Below are 27672 nucleotides of genomic sequence, written 5' to 3'. Positions count from 1 at the left end.
ATCATAAATAGAATTTGAAAAAATTTTATTAATTTAGGTGTGACAAATTACATGAATTTGTTAAGTTAGTCCAAAGTATCATTATTTTCAGTGTGTGACAGACTGCATACAATGATTTGTGTTCAGTTTGCTTTCCTGTATAATAATTTCTTATATATGAACTCAGAACAACAACCCTGTCTTACTTATATTTATTTGTTGTACTGGAAAGAAAAGGCTTGTGATGATCATTTTTGCACCATTAAGTCACATATTGTATGTAAAAATTGGCATCAGTTATGATCAAAGTGTTAAATGAAACACATGAGATGAATGATGCAGACTTAAAACATTATCTGGATTCAGATCCTGTAAACATCAGCAGCCTGGGCTGAGTTGACCGTATTTCACATCTACAATCTACAATCACCTGAACTAGTATTCAGAACAATTCTGGGGAACCTGGTTTTCAACTCTGTGTGCATGGGTGTGTGTGCGTAAATCCAGTCAGTGCCCTAGTCTTGGTGGACTCTGTCCTCTAGCGCCTTAAGCTCAGCCTCCACCTCTGCTGGGAGATCAGTTCCCACCTGCTGGGTGAAGTAGGCTCTTAATTCTTTGGTCTCCTTCAGCCAGAAGGACTTGGGTACATCGAACAAGGCACCGATATCCACCTTTTCACTCAGGCCATCAATGTCAATTGCGCCATCCTGCGGCAGCCAGCCGATAATGCTTTTCTTGGCGGCCTCGTTCTCCTTTTCATTGCCACAGCGTTTAAAGATCCATTCCAGCACTCGGGCATTCTCTCCAAAGCCCGGCCAGAGGAAAGTGCCAGTGGAAACATCCTTTCTGAACCAGTTGACATGGAAGATCTTGGGTAGATGAGTAGGAGCCTTTCGCCTCTCCATGCTCAGCCAGTGAGCAAGGTAGTCACCAAAGTTGTAACCAAAAAATGGTCTCATGGCAAAGGGGTCATGCATGATCATCTTACCTGAGGGAAAACATTAAACACTGACTGTGAAAAAGAAAAACAATAATCTTGATTCTGTCATGGCTGACTTGATAACAGGTCTAAAGGATGACAACCTGCACCTTTATGCTCAGCAGCAGCTGTGGCCTCGGACCTCATTGCAGCTCCAACAAAGACCCCATGTTGCCAGTTAAAGGATTCATAGACCAGAGGGACTCCTGACAAGACCAAATCAACTTTAAGACCCAGATGTTCATGTTCATTTCATCCAACACAAATCACGGTTGTGATGACACAAACACCATTGCTTGTCAGTCATAATATTAAAGACTGGACTATAAAGGCATTTCAAGGCCCTGGTGACCTGGAACTTGGCTCAGATAAACTTGTAGTCTGGTCAAATAAAAAACTCCTCAGGTGGATCTTATGGAAATGGCACCAACCTTCTGGCCTCCTTCCACCAAAGATGATGGCATCAATAGGAACTCCCTCCTCACTCTCCCACAGGGGGTCAATAATGGGACATTGAGCTGCTGGTGCACAGAAGCGGGAGTTGGGATGGGCACAGGTTGTTGAGGCTCCTGTTTACAAAGACACAATAGTATAGTAAGAAGATTACTGTCTTAAGTGTGTTAAAGACAAAATGAGCTCAGACTGACATCACCGTATTTACAACTTGATGTTGTCTTTTCATCAGAAGCTTCTGAGTTTATCTAAAGAGATGACAGTTATAAAACACCGGGTCGCTGGTCCAAGCTAAATCTGAGGTCTTATCAGTTACTTTAGTGTATATATGCTCTTTGCAGACAGACCCACTGATATCTAATAAACCCTCAGCCTGAAAGGGAAGACTTTTGTTGTCAGCTGGGTCACTGCAGCCAACCTCATCCTGCTAAGTATATGTCATGTGTATGACAAAGGTGGGACAGTTTCTCACTAGCATACACCTGTGCTAAATGAGATTCAGTTAACCAAACAGTTGTCAAGGAAATTATTCTCCTGTCTTTTTGTGTGTATGTTAAAACCATACTCAAACAAAATAATTGTACTGTAGTGATGCTGATCAGTGCCAGAGGTGCTGTAAAGGGCTCTGGTCATCTGTTGCTCTTCACTGGTCTAAACTGAGACCATGTACTGTGCCAGAAAAGACTCAGCTAAAATGTGACCTGAAGGTTATGGGTTTAAAGGACGTATTAACTGTCACGACTGTAAACAGTTTGAACCCTGTGGTCAGTGTGATCATTTGACCAACAGTCAAGGAAAACAGAATCTGCAGGGCCTTTTCAGTTACTATGTTGCTGGACTTCTGAGTCGCTTTTGATAAAGTGAACCAGAGCTTGCTGCAATTCATATTCTTTGAAATGGGCATCATGTGGCTCTTGGCCTCACCAGGGGCTCCATCGCTTCATGGAAAGGGCAAATGTGAAGGATGGGTTCGTGTCACTGATCTCAGTGGTTTATCTCTACCACTCACTTTTTATTTACAGCAGGGTTGTTATTCATTTAATTGTTATTCAATCCCCAGTTAGCTAAGCACCTAATTTTTCACTATTTTCACTATAGACAATGTAAAAAAGGAATCATTGCAGAAAAAAAAATTCTTAGCTTTTATTCACATTTGAAGAAAAACCAGCATGTCCAAAAATTTTCATAGCAATTGCAAACTCCTGTAGTCTACGGGAAAATCCCAAGTTCTATACCATTCCAAATGGTCCAAGTTGTTCTCAAGCATCGTGACTACCGTGATTCATTGGGAACAGCTATTTTATCAACTCAACAGGCTACTGTCTGCAGTAGGTTAGTGGACAATCATGGCGAAGACAAAGAAGCTTAATGACTGCCTGCGGTGGCACATTGCGGCTGATAACCAGTCAGGAAAGGGCTATAAGGCCATATCTAAATCTTTTCAAGTTCCAGTGGCTGCAGTGCAAAGTATTATTAAAAAAATACAAGACATTCCACACTGTTGAAAATCTCAGAGAAAGTGGTTGGCCAAAGGTGACACCTGTGCTGGCCAGACAGATAGTGAGAGAAGTGAATAAGAATCAAAGGATCACCACCAAGGCCATCCTGGAGAATACAGGCCCTGCAAGGCAGACAGTCCTACAGACTATGCACACTGCTGGATTCCACGGACACAGACCAAGGATGACTCAATTTCTCTAGATAAGGCACACAAAAGCTCTGCTGGCCTTTGAAGAAGCTCATCTGGCAAGGAAACCCCCTGACCAAATAGAAGTGGAGCTCATCACAAAAGATGAATGGGCAAAAATACCAGTGGAGACATACAAGGAGCTGGTCAGCAATTATAGGAAGCATTTGATTGCTGTAATAGTCTTTCTATTGATTATTGAAAAGGGTATGAATAATTTTGAATATGCCAATTATTGTTGAAATGGAAAAAAAAGCTGAGAATTTTTTTCACAATGACTTTTGTACATTGTCTCATTAACTGTTGGGAGAAGCCTGTCATTTCCCATCAAGAAAAAAAAAGTATAAAAGTATGAATAAAAGTAACAAGAGGACTTCTCCCTCTATTCACATTGATCACCCTGTGAATAGCACCAAGGCCTCACTGTGTTCAAATCTCAATACTGGTGACCCTCTGAAAAATAAAGTAATGAAACATAGGAGGCTGGCATCATGGTATAACTCAAATTCGTATTCAAAGCAGATGTCATGGAAATGGGAAAGGAAATGGCGGTCCAGTAATGTAGATGAAGCATGCCTAGCCTGGAAAGAAAGTTAAAAAAAAAAAAAAAAAAAAGCTATTCACAAGAAGTTCCAAACCCTATTCAACATTGATAAAAGAAAACAAAAGCAACCCCAGGTTTCTCTTTAGACTTTTTTCAACTTTTATGCAGATGATACTGAGCTATATTTGACAATGAAGTGGAATGAAACTAATCAGCTCGTTAGAATTCAGGCACGTCTTACAGATATAGAGGCCTTGATGATTTGGAGCCTTTCAGTTTTAACCTCTGATAAAACTGAGCCTTGGAGAAGCGTTATTTCATCATCTAATCATTGGACAGCATCATCTTGGCCTCTAGTTCCACTGTTAGGAATCTTAGTCATTTTTTTATGGAACAAGTCCTTTGCCCCACACATAAAACAAGTCTCTCAGACAGCTTTCTTTCACCTATGCAATACTGAAAATATCAGAAACATTCTGTCCCAAGTAGAATCAGAAAATCTACTGCATGCATTTGTTACATCTAGATGGGACTCCTGTAACTTATTACTATCAGGATGCCCCAACAATTCTCTGAAAAGCCTTCAGTTGATCCAAATTGCTGCTGCATGAAACTAGAAAAAGAGATCACATTTCTCCAATCCTAGCTTTTCTTCATTTGCATTCCATGCTGGACCAGAGACACACAGTGAAGTGGACTGTTTTGACAATGACTGACTGTCTGACACTGACTGTATCACAGTCAGTGTCAGACAGTCAGTCAACTTCTATATGGAGTACACCATACCTACCAAGACTGTACACTTTCTCTCCAACAACAAACCATGGATTAATCCTGTCATAAAGACTCTCCTAAAGGAGAAAAGGTCAGGATATAGGCTGGAACTGAAGGCTGTGCAGAAGGAGCTAAGGAAGAAGATGGGGGAGGCAAAGGACAGCTATAGGATGAATATGAAGGTGAATAACATCAGTGGAGTACCATCTTAGGGCACAAAAAACAGACTCCTAGGCTGTTGAGGATCAACAATGGTTGAACAGCCTGAATCTAGAGGAGCAGAGTGAAAGATAGGATACATAGTGATGGAATAAGAGAATTACCACAATCAACTGGTATCACCCTGTCTTTCCAGCATACTTACAAGCCTTATTGTTAAGCTGTTTTCTATTGTCTATAGATTCTATTGTGTTTTGTCTTGGGTTGAGAGAGGGAGATTTTAGAAATGAATGTTCCGTTCATTTGTAAAATGCAGCAGCAAACCATGACCATCTGCATAGGAATGGCTCGCTCAAAGAGTTTCAGTCAGGATTTAGAGCCCACCACAGCAAAGAAGCAGCGTTGGTTAAAGTCTCCAATGATATTCTAATGGCTTCAGACAATAGATCAGCCTCCATACTTCTCCTCTTAGATCTTATTGCTGCATTTGACACCATTGATCACAATATTTTATTACAGAGACTGGAACATGATAGTGGGATGAAAGGAACTGTACTAAGGTGGTTCAAATCCTATTTATCAGATAGACATCAATTTGTTCATGTTAACAATAGCACGATGTACTGCAGTCAGTTATGGAGTCCCACAGGGTTTGGTACTTGGACCAATCCTCTTCACCCTATATCTGCTTCCTTTAGGCAACATTATCAGGAACCACAGCATCAGTTTCCATTGTTATGCAGACAACACTCAGCTATATTTATCAATGAAGCCAAATGACGTTAGTCAGATAGTCAGACTGCAGACATGTCTTGAAGACAGAAAAGTCTGGATGAACCGTAACTTTTTACTTCTAAAATCAGACAAAACTGAAGTTATTGTACTTGGCCCTAAGCATCTCAGAGAAATGCTATCTAATCATCTATTCAGTCTGGATGGCATTACTTTGGCTTACAGCTCCACTGTAAGAAACCTTGGAGTAACTTTTGACCAGGACGTGTCCTTTGTCCGTCACATAAAACGTAAAGTCATAAAGTCTGTAGGGCAGCTTTCTTTCATCTGCGAAACATTAGGGAATCAGAAACATCCTGGTAGAGCAGCCAGCTTTCAAATATTTATTTACTAGATTGCAACCTCAAGCAAAAGTTACCTCCAGACCCACTGTCAGTAGAATCTATGAATCTGCTGATCACATGAAGGAGTCAAAGTCAAATTTGTTGCTACCACCATTGATTGTTGGTCAGCTGATCAGAAAAGGTACCTTGTCACATACCACTATATAGAGCAAGAGTCCCTGAAAAAAAGATCTGTGTCATTGGCTTGCAAAAGATTGAGAGGGTTTCACACATGTGACATGCTTACTGGTACTCATGATGATGCCCATTGTCAATACAAGATCAGAGGGAAAGTTGCAAGAACCACAACTGATATTGGATCCAACTTAAAGTTAGCCATGTGTTTGTGGCATTGAATGATACTGGAATAGATGAAGATGGAGCAGACCAAGATGCTCTTGATATAAATTACTATATTGTTTTCCTTGATACAAGTACAATCTTTGTAACCTGGGGTCTGGAAAACCAACTACCCTTCCACCCCCCACCCCCAATCAACAATGTTGTGATCTTCCAGTCAGTCCAGCACCTTTATTGGATGGCAGCTGCCAGCAATCCAACAATTACAATCCAAACGTACCAGGCTGGATAGCTCAAGTAAGACCTGCAGGCCACCCATCAGAGCCCTGGAAAAAAAACAGCATGCAAAAGCATTTTGAAAAGATGATGGAGGATCCAAAGTTTGCTCCAGCTGCAGTCCTCTTACCAAAGTACAAGACCTCCTGTACTAAAAGAGCAGATGTATAAGAGGCTGGTACGGTCAAATTTTGTCTAAGATCCACATGATGTGTTGCTATGTGTGACTAAAACTATCACCTTTTGAAAAAAAATGTCTTGAAATAGACAGAATACTATATTTTGCCCCACAAAACAAAACGATTTAAATATTTTTTTCTCCATAAAAATGTCTTGTGAAAACTTGAACGCATAAATAAAAATTAAAAATTTTAAATTCTTAAATTACGGCCAGGGCAGCAAGGCTGTTAGCGCTGTTGCCCCACAATAAGAAGGTCACAGGTTCAGTTCTTGGGCCTGGGGCCTTTCATGTTCTCCCCGTGCCTGCATGGGTTTCCTCCAGGTACTCCGATTTCCTCCCACCATCCAAAGACATGCATATTTGGGTTAATTGGTGACTCTAAATTGTCCGTAGGTCTGAGTGAGAGTGTGAGTGGCTGTTCGTTTCGGTAAGTCTCTGTGTGTTGCCCTGTGATGGACTGGCAACCTGTCCAGGACGTACCCCGCCCTCACCTAATGACTGGCTCCGGCATCCCCCGCAACCTGGAAACGAATAAGGGGTTGTAATGGTAATCTAAGTTCCTTAAATTTTATCTGGTTGAGATATCCCACTCCCCTTTTCCTCACCAGGATGTCAGATCATTTTGGATTTTTAATTGTGATGTCCAGACCTTTTAACACCAACGTACAAATGTGATGATCGACCTTTTCTTTGCAAAGAATAATGGGATTTGTAGTATGAGTGTTACGGGTGCCTCATACAGCCTGGCCGTTAATAATCCAATAATTGAAAAGATCTTGCGGGTCGGATATGATTGTATCCTGGTTCGGGTATGAACAAATTGTGACAAACCATTTGGTGTCTCAGAAGCGGAAAGTGAGACAGTTTAAAGGGTTGGTGGGGAGCTGTTGACCTTGACTGGAGAAAGTATTTGGGTGGTGGAAAGAATACTTCAAGGATCTCCTTAATTCCACCAACAGGAATTCTGAGAAAAATGGGGTCTGGGGATCATACTCTTCAGTCTCCTTGGTAATGTCCATGCTCTATACCTTGAAAAGGGAGGTGTGGAAATTAGCCCAGGCAAACTATATGTGTGGATCTGGATAAAGCTTACAACTGTGTCCCTCAAGGCATCCTGTGGGAGGCGCTCAGGGGTTATGGGGTGGACAGCTTGCTGCTACAGGCCATTCAATCCCTGTACTCTCAGCGTCAAAGTCTGGTTTGCATTGCCAGCAGTAAATGAGACCCATTCCTGGTTAGAGTTAAAGTCCATCAGGGCTGACCTTTATCACCGTTTCTGTTCATAATTTTTGAGGACATAATTTCTAGGTACAGCCAAGTGACAGACGGGGGTTAGTTTTGGTGGTGTTAAAATCCCATCTTTGATGTTTCCAGATGATGTTGTCCTATTGGCTTAATCAGCGAACGACCTCCAGATCACGCTGGGAAGGTTTGCAGCCGTGTGAAGGAGCTGGAGTGAGACTCAGCACCACTATGACTGAGGCCAATGCCCTCAGCAGAAAAAGGGTGGAGTGTCCATCCAGGTTTGGGAATTGCTCTTGCATCAAGAGGAATAATTGCAATATATTGGGGTCTTGGTCACCAGTGAGGGAAAAATTAAGTGGGAGATGGACAGATGGATTGAGGTAGCATCTGCAGTCATGTGCACGCTATACCGGTCCATAGTGGAAAAGAAGGAGTTGAGCCACAAGGTCAAGCTCTCAATTCTGTCTCAGGTCTGTCTACGTTCCACCGTCTACCTATGATCAGTGTTGGGAGTAACGCCTTGCAAAAGTAATTAATTACTTTAATGCATTACTTTTTGCTGTAGCACAGTAATGTAAGGCATTACAAAAAAAAGTTGATAATATTTTACTTTGTACAAATGTCAGTAGTGCACGTTACAATGCATTTTAACCTGGATTGAAGTGGTGAGGTTTTTTTCTATACTGTGCTATACTACTGTATATTGTGTGCAAAAACTAAAGATCTGTCCACTTTCTGAAATAGAACCAGTAATTTTAAATTACTGTGACTATTGAGTTGTTTGTCATATTATACAGTTTGTAGCCTTAAATCTAGCTCAATCACATATCACCTTCCACTGCATGTGGCATGCTAATTGAGCATAATGAGCTACATTTAGAATCCAAAATCCATATTTCTGGTTAATTTTGTGAAAGTAACTTAGAAGTAACGCAAAAGTAGTGTAATGTGTTACATTTCAAATACAGTAATATTATAATGTAATGAATTACTTTGAAATGACAGTAACAAGTAATAAATAATGCATTACAGCTTTGAAGTAACTTGCCCAGTAATGCCTATGATCACAAGTTGTGGGTGATGACAGAAAGAGCGATATTGCAAATACAAGCCGACAAAATTAGCTTTCAGTGCCAAGATTCATCATCCTATTGTTGATTGTGGTTTTGCATGGCGGATCATCATCCCCATGTTGAGGATGCTGTGGTTTGTGCTACTGTATGTGTTTGTTACAGGGTTTGGATCTTTTTTATGTTCTTGTCAACTGTAAAACTAATTGCCCAGCTCCTCTCCTCTCTCTCCCGGTCCTCAGCCTGCAGGTGGTGACTCATTGTCATCCTACGTTCCTGCAGTGCCCGATACTCCCATATCTTCATGAATTCCATACTACAGCTCATCTCCATGAACTTCATGCAGCATCACGTTCCTGCCTACACGTGTTTCAAATCTCTCTCTCTCTCTCTCTCTCTCTCTCCCTCTCTCCCTCTCCCTCTCTCCCTCTCCCTCTCCCTCCCTCTCCCTCTCCCTCTCCCTCCCTCCCCCCAGATGGCCGCCCCCCGAGCCTGGTTCTGCCTGAGGTTTCAGCCTCTTAAAAGGAAGCTTTTCCTTGCCACTGTTGCCAAGTGCTTGCTCATCGGGGGATCTGTTGGGTCTCTTTAAATCATTTCATCAAGAGTTTGGTCTAGACTTGCTCTTTATGTAAAGTGCCTTGATGTAACTTTGTTATGATTTAGCGCTATACAAATAAATCTGATTTGATTTGAGCTATCAAAGTCTAAGTCTCTCTCTCTCTCTCTCTCTCCCTCTCTCTCTCTCTCTCGAACTACTACAGCAGATGGCAGCCCACTTTGAGCATGGGTTTTCCTTTCTACTGTCAGCTGTTTGCCCATGGTGGGAGTTGTTGGGTCTCTTCAAATGATTCTATTATAAATCTTTGTTACTGTACAACAGTATATAAATAACATTTGATTTGACTCCTGGGCAATGCAGTCAGGATATTTTTCTGTTCTTATAGTGGTGCTTGATGATGACCACAGATGCATTCACAGATGCATCCACATCTAAGTGTTTTTTTCCCCCTTTCTTATCTTTTGTTTGGTTTACCAATGTGAAAACAGAAGACATTTGTGTGTTTTGTTTATATGTTCAGCCATGGTGACTGCTGATTATTGTACACGTTACTGGGAAAATGAAAAATAGTGTAATTGTCTGGCCTTTGTTGGCAGAGTTAACACTGACATCAGCAGATGTACAGGACACTTTCAGGCACCTATGTGAATGCTCCCTCTAGCTGATAATACCTTGTTTCCAGGTTTTGCCTTGCCAGTCTATGAGTGTAACTCCAGCTGCAGGGGGATCGAGTCCTTCCCACCACACTCCTCCTTCGCTGGTCTCACCAACATTGGTAAACATGGTGTTTTTGGCAACAGTGGCCATGGCATAAGGGTTGGTCTTATCTGAAGTTCCAGGAGCTACACCAAAAAAGCCATTCTCTGGGTTGATGGCCCGCAGTTTACCTGCAGACACATCAGCCGTCATTGTTAAAAAGAAACCACAATGCAAATGTACTAATAGTCTTCCTTCTCCTTACCTTGACTGTCAAATTTCATCCATGCAATATCATCTCCCACACACTCAACCTTCCAGCCTGATAGAGCTGGTTTCATCATGGCCAGGTTGGTTTTACCACAGGCACTGGGGAAGGCTGCTGCCACATAACGCTTCACTCCCTGAGGGTTGGTGATTCCCAGAATCTGAGGGCAAAGGATGTATCATTATTGCCCAGCCTCATATGGATCTGGATCTGATAGTAATAGGTATGAGCACTCTTCAGTCTGAATATACAGAGCTCCACCTATCTATTAAAACCATTAAACATAATTTACGTATACATCTAAAAAAAATAAAAATAAAAATAAAAAACACATGGCAGATAAAACCAGAGTCCATGTGAAAGAGCTGTTCCTGATCAAACTCCAAAATCCAGACCACTTTAGTATTTCAGTAATTTCTCTGATGATCAATACTAGATTCAGCATCAGATATGTTCTGGCCCTCTGAATCTCCTGATTCCACCCAACAGCACAGAGACACTTGTACAATAAAAAAAAGCACCTCCAGTAGCCAAACTGACTCCATACAAGACTGAGACTTCTAAAGTTTACTAATGCCAGTGCGATCCAGTCTCAGGACCATACCCTCAACCCTCACCAGCATATGCTCTGCCAGCCAGCCCTCATCCTTGGCTATTCGGGAAGCAATGCGGAGGGCAAAGCACTTCTTCCCAAGGAGAGAATTTCCTCCATAGCCACTGCCGAAAGACAGGATCTGCCTGGTGTCTGGCAGGTGAGAGATGAGCACCTTGTCTGGGTTACAGGGCCAAGAGTTCACAAGAGGGGCTGGAGTTGAACAGAAAAGGGAAAGCAGATAAACCCTTTAAAAAGTGCTCAAAGCTGGGGCAGGGATATTTTAGCTTCTCAGATCTGTACCTCTGAGAGGTAAAGGTTGTCCTAATGAGTGCTGACAACGCACAAATTCCACTCCTTCAGCCAGCTTCTGCAGAACAGTGGCCCCCATACGTGTCATGATGCCCATACTGGCTACAACATATGGAGAGTCGGTAACCTGGGAGTAAGCAGAGCAGTTAGCAATCAAATACTGTCAGCTCCGGAATACATCAATATACAATAGAGATTTTAATGTGTTACAATCTTGTATTCTCTACCTGGACTCCATATTTACTCAGGTTGGAGCCCACAGGACCCATACTGAAGGGAATCACATACATAGTTCGACCTACACATAGGAGACAGGATTACTCATCAATGCATTGTACCTGTAGGACACACTAGACACACTACACATGTTCCTGCTGGGTTTCACTCCATCATAATCACCATCAAGAAGAAGATAAAGAAGAAAAGGGCAAATAAAGCTAAATGTGAAGGAATCTGAGAGTATAAACATGATTTTAGTTTGGCTGTAGTAAAACTGACTCCCTAATGCAAGTGAACCACAGTCACACACTTCAACAGGGTCTGTTCACAAACACAGAGTGGAAACGTCTTGTCAAACAGCATCACAGGGACACAGTAACAACACTTTGCAGATCTGATCTGCGCTGGTCTCCAGTCGTTCTCCTCTCATTTTGCTGCTAGGATGTACTGGTGTAGTTCAGAAGCCCATGACAGAGCACACTTCTCACCACACCTTTCATAATTGGTCCTAAGCTGTTGGTTAAGAATCAGACTCTATTTAAATCAGAGGGAAGATGGTGAAGTCCAGAAAAAGTACCTGCCATGCAGCCAGGGAAACGCTCCTCTCTGGCTCTCTCCCAGTCTGACTCACTCATCCAGTTGCCCAGCTGGCTCTTAACCCCACTAGCAGGGATGGGGATAGTGTCCCTCTGGTTTTTGGTCACAATCACAGTCCTGCTCTCCACCCGGGCTACGTCTTTTGGGTCTGTACGAGCCAGCCAACTGCAGAGAGAACAAAGAAAAGATTACGCATGACCATTGTGAAGTACTACACTTGAACATAGATGAGTCAATATACACATTCCTGATCTTACCAGTTGTTGTATTTGGGAAGCCTCTTGACCATTCGTTCCTTCTCTAGGCCTGCCAGGATGTTGGCCATTTCCTCTGGTGTTCCCGTTACCACATGTATTCCAGAAGGTTTACATTCTTCCACTGCTCCTTTCACAAACTCTGCCACTGCTGGGGGCAGCGAGCATACCGAGGCCAGGGACCGGACTCGGGCACTGGCCCAAATACCACGCTGTCTGTAAGACAAGGTCCTCGCTTATTGATTTGAGGCATTACAATACACCTATTCCATGAGGATGGGTGGTTCTGAATTGTTTTAAACGTCTCAACAGAGATGCACAACACACACATCACCATTGAGATAAGATGGCATTTAGCAATAAGCTGACAGTAACTGCAATAGATCTATCCATCCATTATTCATCCTGCTTTTGTCTTAACAGGCCAGAATCTGTGTGATATTTTTCCTTTTTATGGGGAACCAGCTCCTTTAGGAGCGACATATGATTTAACCTTATAACGATTTGATTGAAATCAATAAATCAGTCTACTATTTAAAGTTAAGAATTCTCAACATTGATCTCTATAACAGATCACACAGGAAATGACTGACTTAAAATACAACGGGTAAAACAAGTATTGAACACATCACCATTTTTTCACCAAATTTTTAAATTCTTGGTGCTGAATTTAAGTACACCCCAACTGTACCTGATAACAAGCTGTCAGACCCCTAAAGAAGTGTGGGATAAGCTCAGAGGACATTTTGAGAGAGACACTCTTGCAAATAAACTGTTCCTAAAAAAAAAATACTTCAGATGTGAAATGAAGGAAGGAGAAAGTTTAACTGAATATTTAAAATGAATGAAGGAACTGACTGACAAGCTTGGAGCAATAGATGCTATAATTGAAGAGGAAGACCAGATTGTAACTTTCCTGGGTAGTTTGCCATCAAGCTATGCTACAGTTGTCACTGCATTAGAGAAAGATGGACAGCTTGACACTGCAGTTTGTTCAGCAAGCATTAATAAATGAAGAACAAAAGAGAGTGCAAGCAGATGATAAAGGAGCTGCATTGGGTGGTGCATCAGCCATGTCAACGCAAATCATGGTGCATCAAGTGCATCAGTAATAGCCAGCCTGCGGCATCAGCGTCTAAGTCACGACAGCAAATTAAAGGAACTCAAAATCTGGTAAATGGAGTGGAATTTACTACAGAGAAAGGTGCTACCTTCTGTGAAGCTGGTGTGGAGGTCAAGCTGTCTAGAAAACCACACAAGCCAGTGGGAGAGATTCGCTCCAAAAATAAGTTGCAGTTGATCCATAGTGATGCCTGTGGTCCCATGTAGACTGAGTCAATAGGTGGAGCAAAGTACTTTGTGACTTTTATTGATGATTATTCCAGATGTTGCAAGGAAACAAAAGTGAGGTTCTTAGCAAATTCAAGGAATTTGAAAAAACATTTTTCAATGAGTGTGGACAGAAAGTCACAAGGCTGAGAACTAATAATGGTGGGGAACACATATCCAGTGAATTTCAAGAATACTCAAGGTATCCACCAGGAGATAACGGTACCTCACACACCTCAGCAAAATGGTGTTGTTGAAAGGAAAACCAGAACACTGATTGAAGGAGCCAGAAGTATGCTGTCTCATGCTAAGTTTCCAAAAATGTACTGGGCAGAGGCTATAGCAACTGCAGCATATATACAGAACAGGTTGCCCACATCTGTTCTGATGAAAGCAACACCCTACCAGAGTGGAGTGGCAAAAAGCCAGACATGAGTCACATGCATGTCCCAGACACAGAAAGAAGAAAACTGGAAAGAAAGCTATGAAGGTTCCCTTCATGGCATACGCAAACAATGCAAAGGGCAAATATCCATCAATACAGATGAACAGAAAACACTATCTGACGAGGCCACTGTCAGTGAATATGCTAGAGAAAGCAACAGAATCAGAAAGCCTCCAAAGAGATATGGATATGATGAGTTTGCTGACAAAGTAACTGTTGATTATATTGCCAATGTGTATTGTGTTACAGAGCCAAGCACACTAAAAAAGGCATTAATGAGTCCTAATGCAATGGAATGGCAGGAGGTGGCTGACTTGGAATATGAGATACTGCTAGAAAAAGAGACATGGGACTTAGTGGATTTACCAAAGGATTGCAAGGCAATAGGATCAAGGTGGGTGTTCAAAGTCAAGCATCACAGTGACGGACGAGTGGAGAGACACAAGTGTAGACTCGTTGCTAAAGGCTACTCACAGATGTATGGTGCTGATTATGATGAAACTTTTTCACCTGTGGTACGATTCTGCTCGATTTGTACATTACTGTCTTTTGCTGTCCAGAATAATCCACATGTACACCAGATGGATGTAGTAACTGCATTCCTAAATGGACACCTGGAGGAAGAGATCTACATGGAGCAACCAGGGGGTGATATCAAACTAGGATAGGAACATCTTGTGTGCAAACTGAAGAAGTCAATATATGGGCTGAAACCGTCTCCTTGTTGTTGGAGCAAAGCTTTCACAAAGTCAATGAAAGACATTGGCTTTAAACAGAGCACATCAGACCCATGTGTGTTTGTGATATCTCAACAGGAGCTAGAGATGCTAGCTGTGTATGTTGATGATCTGATTTTGATCGCAGAATCAACAGAAAGCATGGATGAGTTGAAACAAGCTCTCAAAAGGTGCTATAAGATGAAGGACATGGGGAGCTGTCCTATAACCTGGGCATCTCTGTTGTTCAAGACAGAGCAAAGAAGTGTGTCTTTCTTCATCAGAAGCATTACATTGAAACCACTCTCCAGAAATATGGAATGAGGATGACTGCCACTCAACAACTGGAAATATATTTTTCCTGAGTGGAGGAGCAGTGAGTTGGTTCAGCAAGAAACAGGCAACAGTTGCACTTTCAACAGCAGAAGCCGAGTATATTGCACTCAGCCAAACAGCTCAAGAGGGTACCTGGCTGAAGTGATTACTGACTGAACTTGGAATGAGTGATTTGCCTACAGTGACTCTGTAGGACAATCAAGGAGCCATTTACTGAACTTGGAATGAGTGATTTGCCTATAGTGATTCTGGAGGACAATCAAGGAGCCATTTCATTCAAGAACTACACACATAGACATTCGCTACCATTACATTTGTGAATGTGGATAGAATGGACAAATACTAGTACAGTATTGTCCAACAGCTGATATGAAGGCAGATATCTTGACCAAGCCACTGTCGAGAAAGATAGATACTTAATTTCTCCCCGTGGGGAAATTCTTGTATTCAGCAGCTCATATAAAGCATATAAATACATAAAGACATCAAAAACATAAGATCACATTACAACACTGTCACACGTAACCACATAAAAACAAGTCAAATAAATTAATAGGTGCAACTGTGCATGTGCATATGAGAGCTATGCGGAGGAGGAGTTGTACAGTCTGATAACTGAGGGGATGAAGGATTGTCTGAAGCACTCAGTCCTGCAGTGCATTGATAGAAGGTGGTCGCTGTGGCTGCTCTTTTGTCTGGAGACAGTGCTGTACAGGGGATGGTTGGGATGTGCCAGGATGCTCATGTTTTATGAGTGCAGCCGACTCCATCCATTCTTGAGGATGGCAGTGGTGTCAATTGACCAGTCCAGTTTGTCATCCAGGTGGACACCCAGGTACTTGTAACTGGACACCACCTCAATGTCAGCACGATCTATGCTGATGAGCAGTGGGGGAGACTTGGACCTACAGGGGTCTATGACCATCTCCTTCTTTTTGGTGGTGTTGAGGAGATATTTCTTTAAACTCTACTAACTGAAAGCCCTCACCAGGGCTTTGAGTACCTTAGGAAAGAGATTGGGCTTTACCCTGTTTAAATCTGTGTAATATGCTTACTGTACTCTCCATTGTTCAATATGTTATGAAAACTGTAAGCAAGGTAACAGGGAATAAGAGGAAAAATAATAAAGAAAAAAGCAAGTTTGGAAGGATTTATTATTTTGGCATTTATATTTGTGATGTTGAGCACTGATCTTAGTTATGGAAATTACTTAAGTGCGTAAATACCAGTGTAAAATTAAGTGGGATTGTTGTAAAAAAAAAAATAATAATAATTTGGTAAGTTGACAGTGTTGCAAAGATGTTATACTGCTTCCTACTGACAGCTTTTGTAAGTGTTTTTTCTGTTCTGAATAAAAAAAATAATGAAAAAAAAAAAACATGTGAGACAACAATTTGAGGGATACCATTCCCCTGTGCCACATTGTGTAACACGGCACACGCTATAATACAGCACACTTTGGCAGGTTGGTAAAGAAGTCTGCCCTCTGATGCAAGAGCATTGCTCTAGGGAATCTGAAACGGCTCATAAGACATTCATCATCGTAGACCCAAAGGCCGTCATGGTCCCTGAAGACCTCCCTCCTAATTCTGCCATTGGCATAGTTCTCTGGCAGTGGCAGCAGTGCCATGGCGCCGTATCTATAGGTTTACAATAATCAAACTGATAATCAGTCCATGCTAACCCCCACCACGAAAAATATTCTTTACACTTAAGTTTGTGAACACAACCCTTTTCTTTATGCCTGGTTTGTTATGAAAAGCATCAAGTAGAGCTGACGAACTGAGAACCGTAAAGTATAATGATTGTTAATGGCTTTGTTTTCCACACTTAGGATTTCATTGGCATTTGATTGTGTTCACAGTATCAAAGGAAATTTTTATGCTATTTACACGTTAGGCAGATGCTTTATTCCATGCGGCTGCGCCTCTTCCTGTGACCCCGAGAGTGGACAATATGACGGAGAGACGGCAGTGATTAAATATAGAGAAGAGATTTTGAACTTTCTGTTAGGTGTTTCTGCAGCAATTACCTAGTCCAATGCAAACTAACGCTTATGAATTAAATTATTCTGATGACATGGCTCCAACGCAAATGAAATGTGTGAAGGGCAATAATAAGCGTTCTTCCCACGCTTCATTTCTTCAATCTGACTTCAGTTCACCACCGCACTGTCTGTGTCACCAATTCCCCTTTTCCTCCAAACTGTGCGTATGCATGGGTAAGAGTTTGCTTAGGGGTGTGCACGTTTTCCCATCAAGTCTGGTTTTTATAGATCACAACCTTTGCGTAGAAGTGACGTATGCCAGTTTTAGGTCCCTGGTCATGACCACTGTGCCACAGGTTGTGGTTTAGCAGATGTGCAGATGTCAGCTTTTGCTGGGTCAGTCAATGAAGGAATGAATCAGCATGGCTGTAATTACTTTACTGAGCTGAAAGAGATCAGAAGGGTAGGGCATTGGCCAAACACCACAAAAACCTTCAAAAGTCTTTTGGAGCAAAAGTCAGGAGCATATTTAAAAAAACTGGAAAAAGTAAAGAAAAGAATAAAACCACAAAAGTTAAAGAAAAAGTTTCTTCTCCTCACATGTAAGTGTGAAGAAAAGAAAGAGAAGAGAGTTGAAGAAGTTCATTCATTCATTTTCTACCGCTTATCCATTTCTGGGTTGCGTGGGGTGCTGGAGCCAATCTCAGCTCACATTGTTCAAGGGCAAGGTACACCCTTAAGAGGTTGCCAGTCCATCGCAGGGCAAGATTTGAAGAACTCTAAGTTGACAGTAGTTGACAGTAGTACTGTTTGAGATAGTTGTCTTGACGTGAGGAGCAGTGATGGCTGGCATTAGGGGGGTGACTCTGGGATGCCAGTGATCACTGTCAAGCCTCCTGGAGATGTTGTGGGATTAACTAGACGAAACACTGGTGAAAGGAGAGTCCCACCTGATGGCCCCAAAGACATGTTAGCTAGCACTGCTCACTGGCCTAGTTAGATATTATCTTTAGGGCACATAGGGCAGGGCGAAAGTTTGTTCTTAGGGACCTCGTCACTGAGTCTGGTCTATTTTTTTGTAGCCGAGGTTTCTTGTGTGTACTCTGAAGAGTAAATCATCAAGTTGAGATGAACAAAAGGACATCCACAAACACATGGCTCAATTATCAGTTCTCCACCATGGACCAATAAGTACAAACAGAAATGTTATTATCTATAATGAACTGGGAAAATCATGGTTTCTCATTCCATGCAATCCGTTATTCAACCACTGAAATATACTTAATAGAATAGCTGAAACCAATCAGTTCATAACTGTACTTGATACATGCCATCTGATGACCTACTAACTAAATCTATAGTCATAATTATATGGGACACATCAAGGTTACATGTTTGATTATAGATGGTACCTAATCTGGTACCTATCTCCTTCTCTCTTTCTTATCTGGGTGATGTTTTGATGGTAAGGAGTTAGCAGGACAGGGTCTTGGGTCCATAACACTAGCCTTCTCATGACCTCCTGTACCAACTACACACAGACCCTGGGCATGTGTCCACACTACTCTTTATCTGTGCAGCTTACAGTATTACCCTGGCCATTATGACACGTTTTCAGAGGCACTTCAGCCAAATTTAGCTGAACAGAGGTCTCACTGTCTGAGCCAAAGACCCATTATACCACGACATAAGAACAAATGTATCTGATCTGAATTATCCTCCTTATAGTTCCAGTGTGATCAGGTTTCATACAGAACATTTTGACAGCTTCTGTGAGTTGAGTTCCACAAAGTGGTTATTTTGACAGAGTATGGACTTCAGGAAGGCAAGTAGAGGTGAAAATTGGATGGATGAGATTAAGGATTTTTTTCAATAAGAAAGAGGATTGAAAAGAAAAAGGGGAAGAAAAAAGCTAGGAAGATGGAGAAGCTTAAGGGTGTGGAAGAAAGACAGGATGACAGAAAGGAGGTTGCAAGGTGGAAAAGAGAATCTGAGGAAGGGTGCTAATGTCAGCTTCTGTTAGCTGTATATTTCTGCCTAAACAGACTGATGAACTTTGACCCACCCACCCTACATTTTGTCCCAACCTACCCATTTCCCTTCCCCACAGTGGATGAGAACTATCACCCACACACATGAACACACACTGACAATGTGTTGCTTCAAGTTCAACAGGTTTTCTTCCAAACACACCTCCAAATCAGCAACCAATCCTCATACAGGGAAAGGCTTACACACCTACACTCCCCCTCACCACCTTGTTGGCTCCTGATCCACATTCCCTGTAGGACATAGTCTACACATGGATCTAGGGAAGGAACACACACACACACACAGCCTGCACTGAGAACACAGGGTACATAGGGAGTGAGCACACAAAGCATTCAGTAATGACTGCAGTCACTAACAGCTTCTCATGCAGAAATACAAAAACAAAGGGGTCTTCTACACAACCCACGTGTGTTACCACGGTATCATTAAAACGCAGCTGTAATAAAGACACCCACTGTGTGTTTTCCACAGATGTGGGGGGGCTGCGCTGCTCTATTATTACCTCTTGGACTTGTTAAGACGTGTTAAGGATCACTGACATGACGTCCGTAGATCAAGTCTGACTAGTTTCTGGAACCAGGTGTCATAACAAAATTAATTTAAGATGAGCTGGATGAATGAACAAAACATCTAAATAATCATTGAACTAAATAAGTTTAAATCCACTGACCCTGAAACAGCAGTCCACCCCAGGAGGAAAACGGAAAGAAAACAGTGTAAGCACGGGCTACATCGTGAGTTCAGTGGATACGCTGTCTAAGGGACAGAGCGGCTGCGTGTCTCAAGGAAATGAATTGAATGATAAAGTTCATGAAGCTAAAACCCGACCTAAAATAAAACTAGGACCCAGACTCGGGGACTCACCTCCGGATCACTCCTAGGAGAAGACTTGACATCTTTGCACAAAGGATCATATAGAACAAACAGTGGCTGCATGTGAGTTGAAGGTGTAGTGAGGAACGCTGTCACAGCCGTTCTCTGCTCATATCTGCGCACTCAGACTTTGCACTTTGTTCCCCGTGACATGCTGTAGCACCTGAACGGCCAGCGTTTCAAACTTCAGATCCGGATCTAGGAGGTCATTCCTCCCCACAACAGACCCGGCCGACTGGTGCACCAAAAACTAACTATGGAGCCTCAACCCGGAAACACGAGCAAACGGAAACGGATCTTGAGCCCCCTGATCCATCCCCAACACCATCTTAAACAAATTTGAACCAATTTCAACCATGTGAAAGGGAAGTTCAGAAACAACTTTTCAATCACTTTATAATCTGTGAAATGTTAATGTTTTTCTGCACTGGATACCACCTACAGTCTATTAATTAGACAGTAATAGAAACCTCTACTGTATACTTTTTTGTGTATTTATTAGTGTTCTGTTACTTTGAGAGTCGGTTTACTTATTTGTTTGTTTATTTATTCTCAATGTTTGTGATGTTTTATTATCACAGATTTAGTATCCAGTGCTCATCCAGCTTTAGTCTTCAAACATGATGATTTAATCAACTTGGTCTCATGTCTCTGTTCTTTATAAATTGTCCCAGGCTGAGTCCAGAGAGGCCAAGAGACAGAAGATTGAGACTGAATTGGAGGAGCTGTAACTGAAACTAAGAAACTGAGTCAGAGAGAGATGGACTAAAACAGAGAGACTCAAAAACCAAGAATGCAAATGAGAATGAGAAATTGAAACTGAGAGATAGGTAGTAAGAGAGAGAGAGAGAGAGAAACAGAGACATCAAGGGAGACTGGGAGACAGAAACAGGAATGGTTTTACCATTCCAACAATCAAAAGCTCAGCTTTATGAGCATTTAGAAGAATGGTAAGTTTTACCATTCCTGTTTCTCAGTGTCACAATGTGACTGAGACAAACACAGAAACTGACAGAAAAAACGCCACCAACAACAACAAACAAACAAACAAAAAATGGGACAGAAAGACTAAGAAACTGAGACTAGGATGGATGGAGAAGCTGAGAGATAAAAAAAAAAAACTGAGGGTCCTGAGACTGACAGACAGACTGAGAATCTGACTAAAGGCTAAGTGACTGAGACAGAGAGATGCAGATTAGGAGACTGAAACTAGTTCAGATGACTGAGAGACTAAGAGAAAATCTGAGACAACAAATGACAAGAGACTTATGCGAAAGAGAATAGACTACAGTTATATTATAGTTGTTGTGATATGTTATTTTTCCTAGCCTAGTCTTCAGTCTTCTCTTTTGAGTCTAATTCTCCATTGCTCTGTTATTCAGTTTCTCATTATTTGCATTTCAGTTGGTTTGTCTCAGTTTCTTTATCTCAGTCTCAAGCAAAGTAAGACAGCCTAATAAAATTCTTAAATAAAAATTAGCCTTTAGCTGCTTATTAAATAAATCAACAGAAATACACTCTAAAATCAGGACGCAAGGCATTCCACGACCTAGGGGCCACTGTTTCAAAAGCTCTGTCCCCTTTTATTTTCAAAATGGGACAAAGCCCCCCAGAGGTGACTTGACTGGACTTTAGATTGTAGACTTTAGTCAGAAGTCTAGTAGCACTATTCTGAATCAATTGTAGTTGATCAATGGATGATTTGCTGAAACAGGTAAAAAGTGAGTTGTAGTAATCCAGGTGTGAGGAAACAAAACCATGTATAATCATTTCTAACTCAGATTTGGGATGCAACACACTTGAGTTTTGCAATATTTCTTAGGTGAAAAAACATGGACAAATCAAGTGTTTGACATGTTTATGTAGAGTCATAGCCTGATCAAATTTTACACCACACAACATTTTTCAGGTCAGAATATGCAACAGAATTTAACGGAATACTGTGCACCACCCCAGAAATAGTGCTGTTGGCAGCAACAACCAAAAGCTCAGCTTTATGAGCATTTAGAAAGTTACTGGCCATCCATCCTTTAATTGCAGGCAGACAATCTGATAACATTGAAATTATTAATCTGATCAGGACTAAAAGAAAAATATAGCTGAATGTTGTCTGCATAGTAGTGGTATGAAGTCCCTCTAAACTTAATAAAAATGCTTCCCAGAGGAAGCAAAAAAAAAAAAAACTGGACCCAAAACCAAATCATATGGCATCTCACAGGATAAGGCAATTGGGATACCATGATCAACAGTATCCAAAGTTGGACTAAGATCAAGCAGCTTCAGGATAGAGAATTTGCCAGCAACAGAGAACATTATTATATTATTTGAGTTTCTGAGGATAGTGGTTTGATTGGAGTGCTTCTGACAAATGCCAGACCAAAATGTATCAAATCAGTAAGCATTAGTAAGATGACTGGCAACAACCTTTTCTAAAACCTTTGAAATAATAGGGAGCATGGATATAGGTCTGTAGTTGTTGGGCAAAGATGGGCCCAGATTAGGGGTTCTAAGAAGGGTCTGAGCAAGAGCCAAAATAATTATGGACAGCCAGATTCTATCTATTAGAAGAGATAAGATTTGCAAAATAAGAGACCCTTATATCCTTAACCTCTAAACAAGCAATCAATATTTTCATGATTGAAAAGAACCAAACTGCTGCTGCTTGCAAAGAGGTGATTCACCACATGCGAGCATTTCACATTTTTCTCAGACAGACAATATGTTTTAAAAGATAGTTTGAAAAATGCACAGATATGGCCCATCACATACAGCTCATCAGACTGAACACTGGCAATGTTTCGACCAAACATAAAAACAAGGTCAAGAGTGTTACTTCTAATATGAGCATGTTGGGTAAAATTCAACGATTCAGTAATGTTATAGAAATTAATAGTTCAATTGTGGCTGGCACTGTTAATTCACAGCAAGTAGGTCGTAGGTTCTATTCCTGGGCCTGGGGCCTCTCCGTGCGAAGGTGGTATGTTCTTCCTGAGCTTGCATGGGTTTCCTCGAGGTTCCATCCAAACACATGCAAGTTTAGGTTAATTTATTGACACTAAATTGCACGCAGAAATTAGTTTGAGTGTGAGTGGTTGTTCATCTTTGTCTATGTCTATGTGTTGACCTGTTGCTGGACTGGCAACCTGTCTAGGTGTACCCCGTCCTCACCCAATGTCATCTGGGATTGGCTCCAGCAGCCCCTGCAACCCAGACATGGATAAGCAGTAGAAAATGAATGAATGGCGAGCTAAATTGTCAGAAGTGACAAGAATTGAAGTCACCTCTTTCCCTTTTTCTGATAGAAGCAAAAAGAAATCACTAAAATCAGAGTTTTAAAAAATATTGAAAATAACAAGAGGCAGTAAACAAAAATGCAATAAAATGGGGTGAAAATTCCAGATTTTGGTTACCATAAGTCCAAATGTAGAGTAAGCACCAGAGTTCACTTTCTAAGTTTTGAAGCAATTCTTTTGCACATTAGCTAAACCCCCTCCCTTGCCTTGCCTTGGTCATAGGGGCACTGTTGAAATAACATCCCAGAGGACAAAGTTCATTCAAAGACGCATAATCATTATTACTTTGCCAAGTCTCTATGAGGAGCAGAAAGTCCAATTCATTTATGATGAGATAATCGTTCAGTATGAACAATTTGTTGGTGATAGAGGGAATATTCAGTAACAGTAACTGTCTCTCAATATCTCATCTCTCTTAATCTCAGTTTTCCAGTCTCATGATTTCTAAATGAAATTAGATTTTTTTGTATAGCACCAAATCACAACAAATTTACATCAAGGCACTTTACATATAGAGCAGGTCTTGACCAAACTCTTTATAAAACAATTTAAAGAGACATAACGGATCCCCCAATGAGCAAGCACTCACTGGCAAGGAAAAACTTTCTTTGAGAGGCAGAAACCTCGGGCAGAAGCAGGCTCAGGGGGGGCAACCATCTGCCTCGACTGGTTGGGTTGAGAGAGACTCACCAGTGGAGGCAAAGTTGGGTAGAGTAGGGAGAGAATGAGAGCAGGAGGAGGGGACATTCAAAACAGGAACATGATGCTGCATGAAGTTCATGGAGATGATGCTGTAGTGTGGAATTTCTGTCTCTCAGTGTCTCAGTTTCAGTTTATCAGTCACAATTTCTCAGACTCTCTCAAGGTACCCATACGTCAGATGATTTGAAAGATTTGGAAAAGACTGAAAGACTGCCGTCTCATGCAAGATGTAGGAATTTTGTGGGGTAGGTTTTTGGTGACAACCTAGTTACAGGCTAGTCTCCGAGTATGATTTGAGTGATTTGTGCAGAAAAAAAATAAAATAAAAACATCAGCAAAAAGAATGTGTGAACAGAATGTGGGCATGGCCCTGGTTGTATGGACAGGTACAGCAAAGTCTGTCAAAGACAACTGGAGTGTCCCTGGAAACTTGGTAAAGGAATTCACAGTATTTACATGATAGGTTGTCTATGGGATTCTATTGTCTTGAAGGTGCCAGTTAACTTCCTTTACTGATTAAAGTACAGTGATTAAAATAAGTATTGAACACGTCACCATTTTTCTCAGTAAATACAGTTTGAAAGGTGCTACTAACATGAAATTTTCACCAGATGTCAGTAACAACCCATGCAACCCACACATGCAAGGAAATCAAACCTTAGATGCCCATTAATTAAGTTATGTGTAATAAAATGGAATGACACAGGGAAAAAGTGTTGAACACGCTTACTTAAATTTGTTTAATACTTTGTAAAAAAGCCTTTGTTGTTAATAACAGTCGTCTCCTGTATGGAGAAACTAGTTGCATGCATTGCTCAGGTATGATTTTGGCCCATTCAAACAGTCTTCAAATCTTGAAGGTTCTGCAGGCTTCTTGTATGAACACTAATCTTTAGTTCTTTCCATAGCTATTCTATTGTATTCCAGTCAGTTGATTGACTAGGCCATTCTAACAGCTTTATTTCCTTTCTCTGAAGCCAAGTGAGAGTTTCCTTGGCTGTGTGTTTGGGATCATTGTCTTGCTGAAATGTTCACCCTTGTTTCATCTTCATTGTCCTGGTAGATGGCAGTAGATTTTTATTAAGAATGTCCCGGTACATTTTCCCATTCATCCTTCCATCAATTACATGACGTTTGCTATATGCTGAAAAACAGCCCCATACTATAGCCCACCTCCACTTCACTGTTGGTATGTTGTTTTTGGGGTGATGTGCTGTGCCATTTGACCTCCAAACATGGTGTGTATTATGGCATCTAAAGAGTTCAATTTTGGTCTCATCTGACCAGAGTATATTTTCCCAGTGTTAAAGTTTAGCTCATCCTTTCTCATTTCTCTCAGAGAGTACCTGCAGAGACAGCAGCCAACCAAACTTACTCTCAACGCAAATAGATAACATACACAGAAGCACACTCACAATGGAATCAGGCATTTCACAGTTATGAAAGGCAACTTTCAGAAATGCAGCACAAAGCCAAAAAAAATAGGACAAGAATCCAGGAAATTCATTTTGTTCAGTTGTACACTTGTTCTACAAATAACCACTTTCTCTCTGAGATCCACATCCAGAGTGTGTTTTTGAGAAGAACACAAGACTTTCTCTCCTCTACCACCTTCCTTTCCTTCCTTCAGTGAAAAAACCTTTGTGCTCCATTGTTTTTTAATATCTGCTCTGAGCTCAGAAACACACACCACAGTTGGAATCACTAACTCAATCACTAACTCACTAACTCAATCAAATCACACAATCAATAACTAATGGTGTCATTGTGAACATGATTAACCTTTGCCCTCTGGGTTCAACCTTCAGTTATACATCTCAGAGGGAAGAGTTACTGTGTAAATACAGATATTAAGCAGCGTTGAATGAAACACCAACTACTGGGTGGTTGATGTTGCCAGGCTGATCACTTAATTTCTCAAACTCATTTGTTGGATCCTGGTGAGATGAACGTTACATGTCCTACTAATGAAACAAGCAGAGCTCAGCAGAACTTCATTATATGCTCCACCTCAGTCCACATTGTAGCCGGTGACCTTTGACCTAGACCTTAAAAGAGTGTCTGAGCTTTCTGCAGCTGTTGTGTGGAGAGACAACATTGTACACATGACATCAAACTGTATGTTTGCTTATTGTAGTGTCTTTCTCTTGGCGCTATCACCTGTAGTAGAAGCAGCGGCGCCTGGTGGACACAGCTGGAAACTTTAGATGTGGATCAGATGTAATCACAAGAGAGACCAAATTACAGATGTGCAATTAGGGCACAGCTGTGATGATGGGAGTCATTAACTGATCAATAACTAACTGACTGGTAAAATGCACCTTTTATCATTAGTGACTCGGGCTCCTCGGGCTAACCTAATATTATTCCTCCTCCATAAGAATTTTGATTACAAACTCGTTGAAGGGCTTTAAATTCACTCCCACGGACCAAACCCCATCATCCAGGGCCTGTTTGGGATCGGTGTGCTATGGTTTTTCTGGGTAGAATACGATATTTTGGCACTGTAAATGGTGAAAACACAGCCAAAAAAAACCCCATTCATTTCTAATAAGAGATGGTGAAAATCCCACAAAATCTTCAGCTTTTTCAAACTTATTTTGGCATACTTCCAGCTATACAGTCCATTTAACCTTTAAAACGGAGGAAAATATGTCTACGAAGTCATAATTTCATCTTTCTGATATCTCTTATATTTTTTCATCAGTGATTGTTCAAGTCTCATGCTTGTCTCATTTCTTTTCTTCTGAAAATTTCAGTTTCCCGTGTGTGTATTCCATTGAATGTTGGTGTCTTCAGTTAGAGTGCGTCTGTGAGGTAATGATTATCGGGGAAAAAAATTGTAAATCGGCCACCCGCGCACATCGTTTGAGGTACATTGCGCCATTTTTTCCAAAATAGTAGAGATTTTTGTCCTCTCTTGAAAAATGTGTTTACTTTAACAGCCAGACAAACCAAATTTGAACTGTGCCCCTCTAAAGGACATCTCTCCTATTCCTCCCCATGTATTTTCAGATTTTTTTAAATTGCACCCATGTCAACATTTTACATCCTAGTACACACATAGCTTCAGACACTTGTTGTGGCGTTCAGCATTTGCTCAGTTTTTTGATAGGGATTACCATTTTGTCACAAATTGCCCCAGGGTGAGAGGCTCAGCGACCTGTTTTCTAATGGGCTTTCTGAGAAGGATGATGCAAGCCAAACTCAGACAGACAGCTGCAGTCAGTGATGTCATCAGACTGCTGATCAGCTGTTATTACTGACATTTGTGTTAGACTGCAGGACACACACAGAGACTGATATACAGATGCATACATACATACAGACACACATATGCAGACATACACAGACACACACACATATAGACGGAGAGGCACACAAAAACACAGCCAGACACATACAAAGACACACAAATATACAGACAGTCAGCCCTATACATGAGCACATACATACATACAGAAACACATATACGGACATACACAGACACAAAAATATGCAGAGACATGAACACAAACACACAAAGACAAATATAGAGACATACTCACACACACATACAGGCAAATATAGAGATGCACACAAAAACAGCTGATCAACTGTTACGAATGACATTTTTGTTAGACTACAGAACACACAGACTGATCTACAGATGCACTCACACACGTATATGTACACACAAA

General features: G+C 41.3%; 1 protein-coding gene across 2 annotated transcripts; it reads right to left on the bottom strand.

The window, feature by feature from the left end:
* Positions 1-176: 176 nt before the first annotated feature.
* pck2 (phosphoenolpyruvate carboxykinase 2 (mitochondrial)) lies at positions 177-20254 on the bottom strand. 2 transcript variants are annotated; one of them, XM_029529239.1, is made up of 12 exons: positions 19989-20254; positions 19311-19380; positions 12263-12475; positions 11986-12170; positions 11417-11487; positions 11181-11316; positions 10903-11090; positions 10283-10445; positions 9993-10208; positions 1390-1527; positions 1069-1164; positions 177-967 (listed from the first exon to the last, which is right to left on the bottom strand). In XM_029529239.1, exons 2-12 carry the CDS (start codon positions 19349-19351, stop codon positions 495-497), a joined length of 1920 nt encoding a protein of 639 aa, XP_029385099.1. In that variant the 5' UTR covers positions 19352-19380; positions 19989-20254; the 3' UTR covers positions 177-494. The 2 variants fall into 2 exon arrangements, with proteins under 2 accessions (XP_029385099.1, XP_029385098.1); XM_029529238.1 differs by lacking the exon at positions 19311-19380.
* Positions 20255-27672: the final 7418 nt, after the last annotated feature.

This window comes from Echeneis naucrates, chromosome 20 (genome assembly GCF_900963305.1).
Source record: "Echeneis naucrates chromosome 20, fEcheNa1.1, whole genome shotgun sequence".
Taxonomy (NCBI): domain Eukaryota; kingdom Metazoa; phylum Chordata; class Actinopteri; order Carangiformes; family Echeneidae; genus Echeneis; species Echeneis naucrates.
The sequence above is the reverse complement of the archived record's forward strand: the minus strand, read 5'-3'. Positions and strand labels throughout refer to the sequence as shown.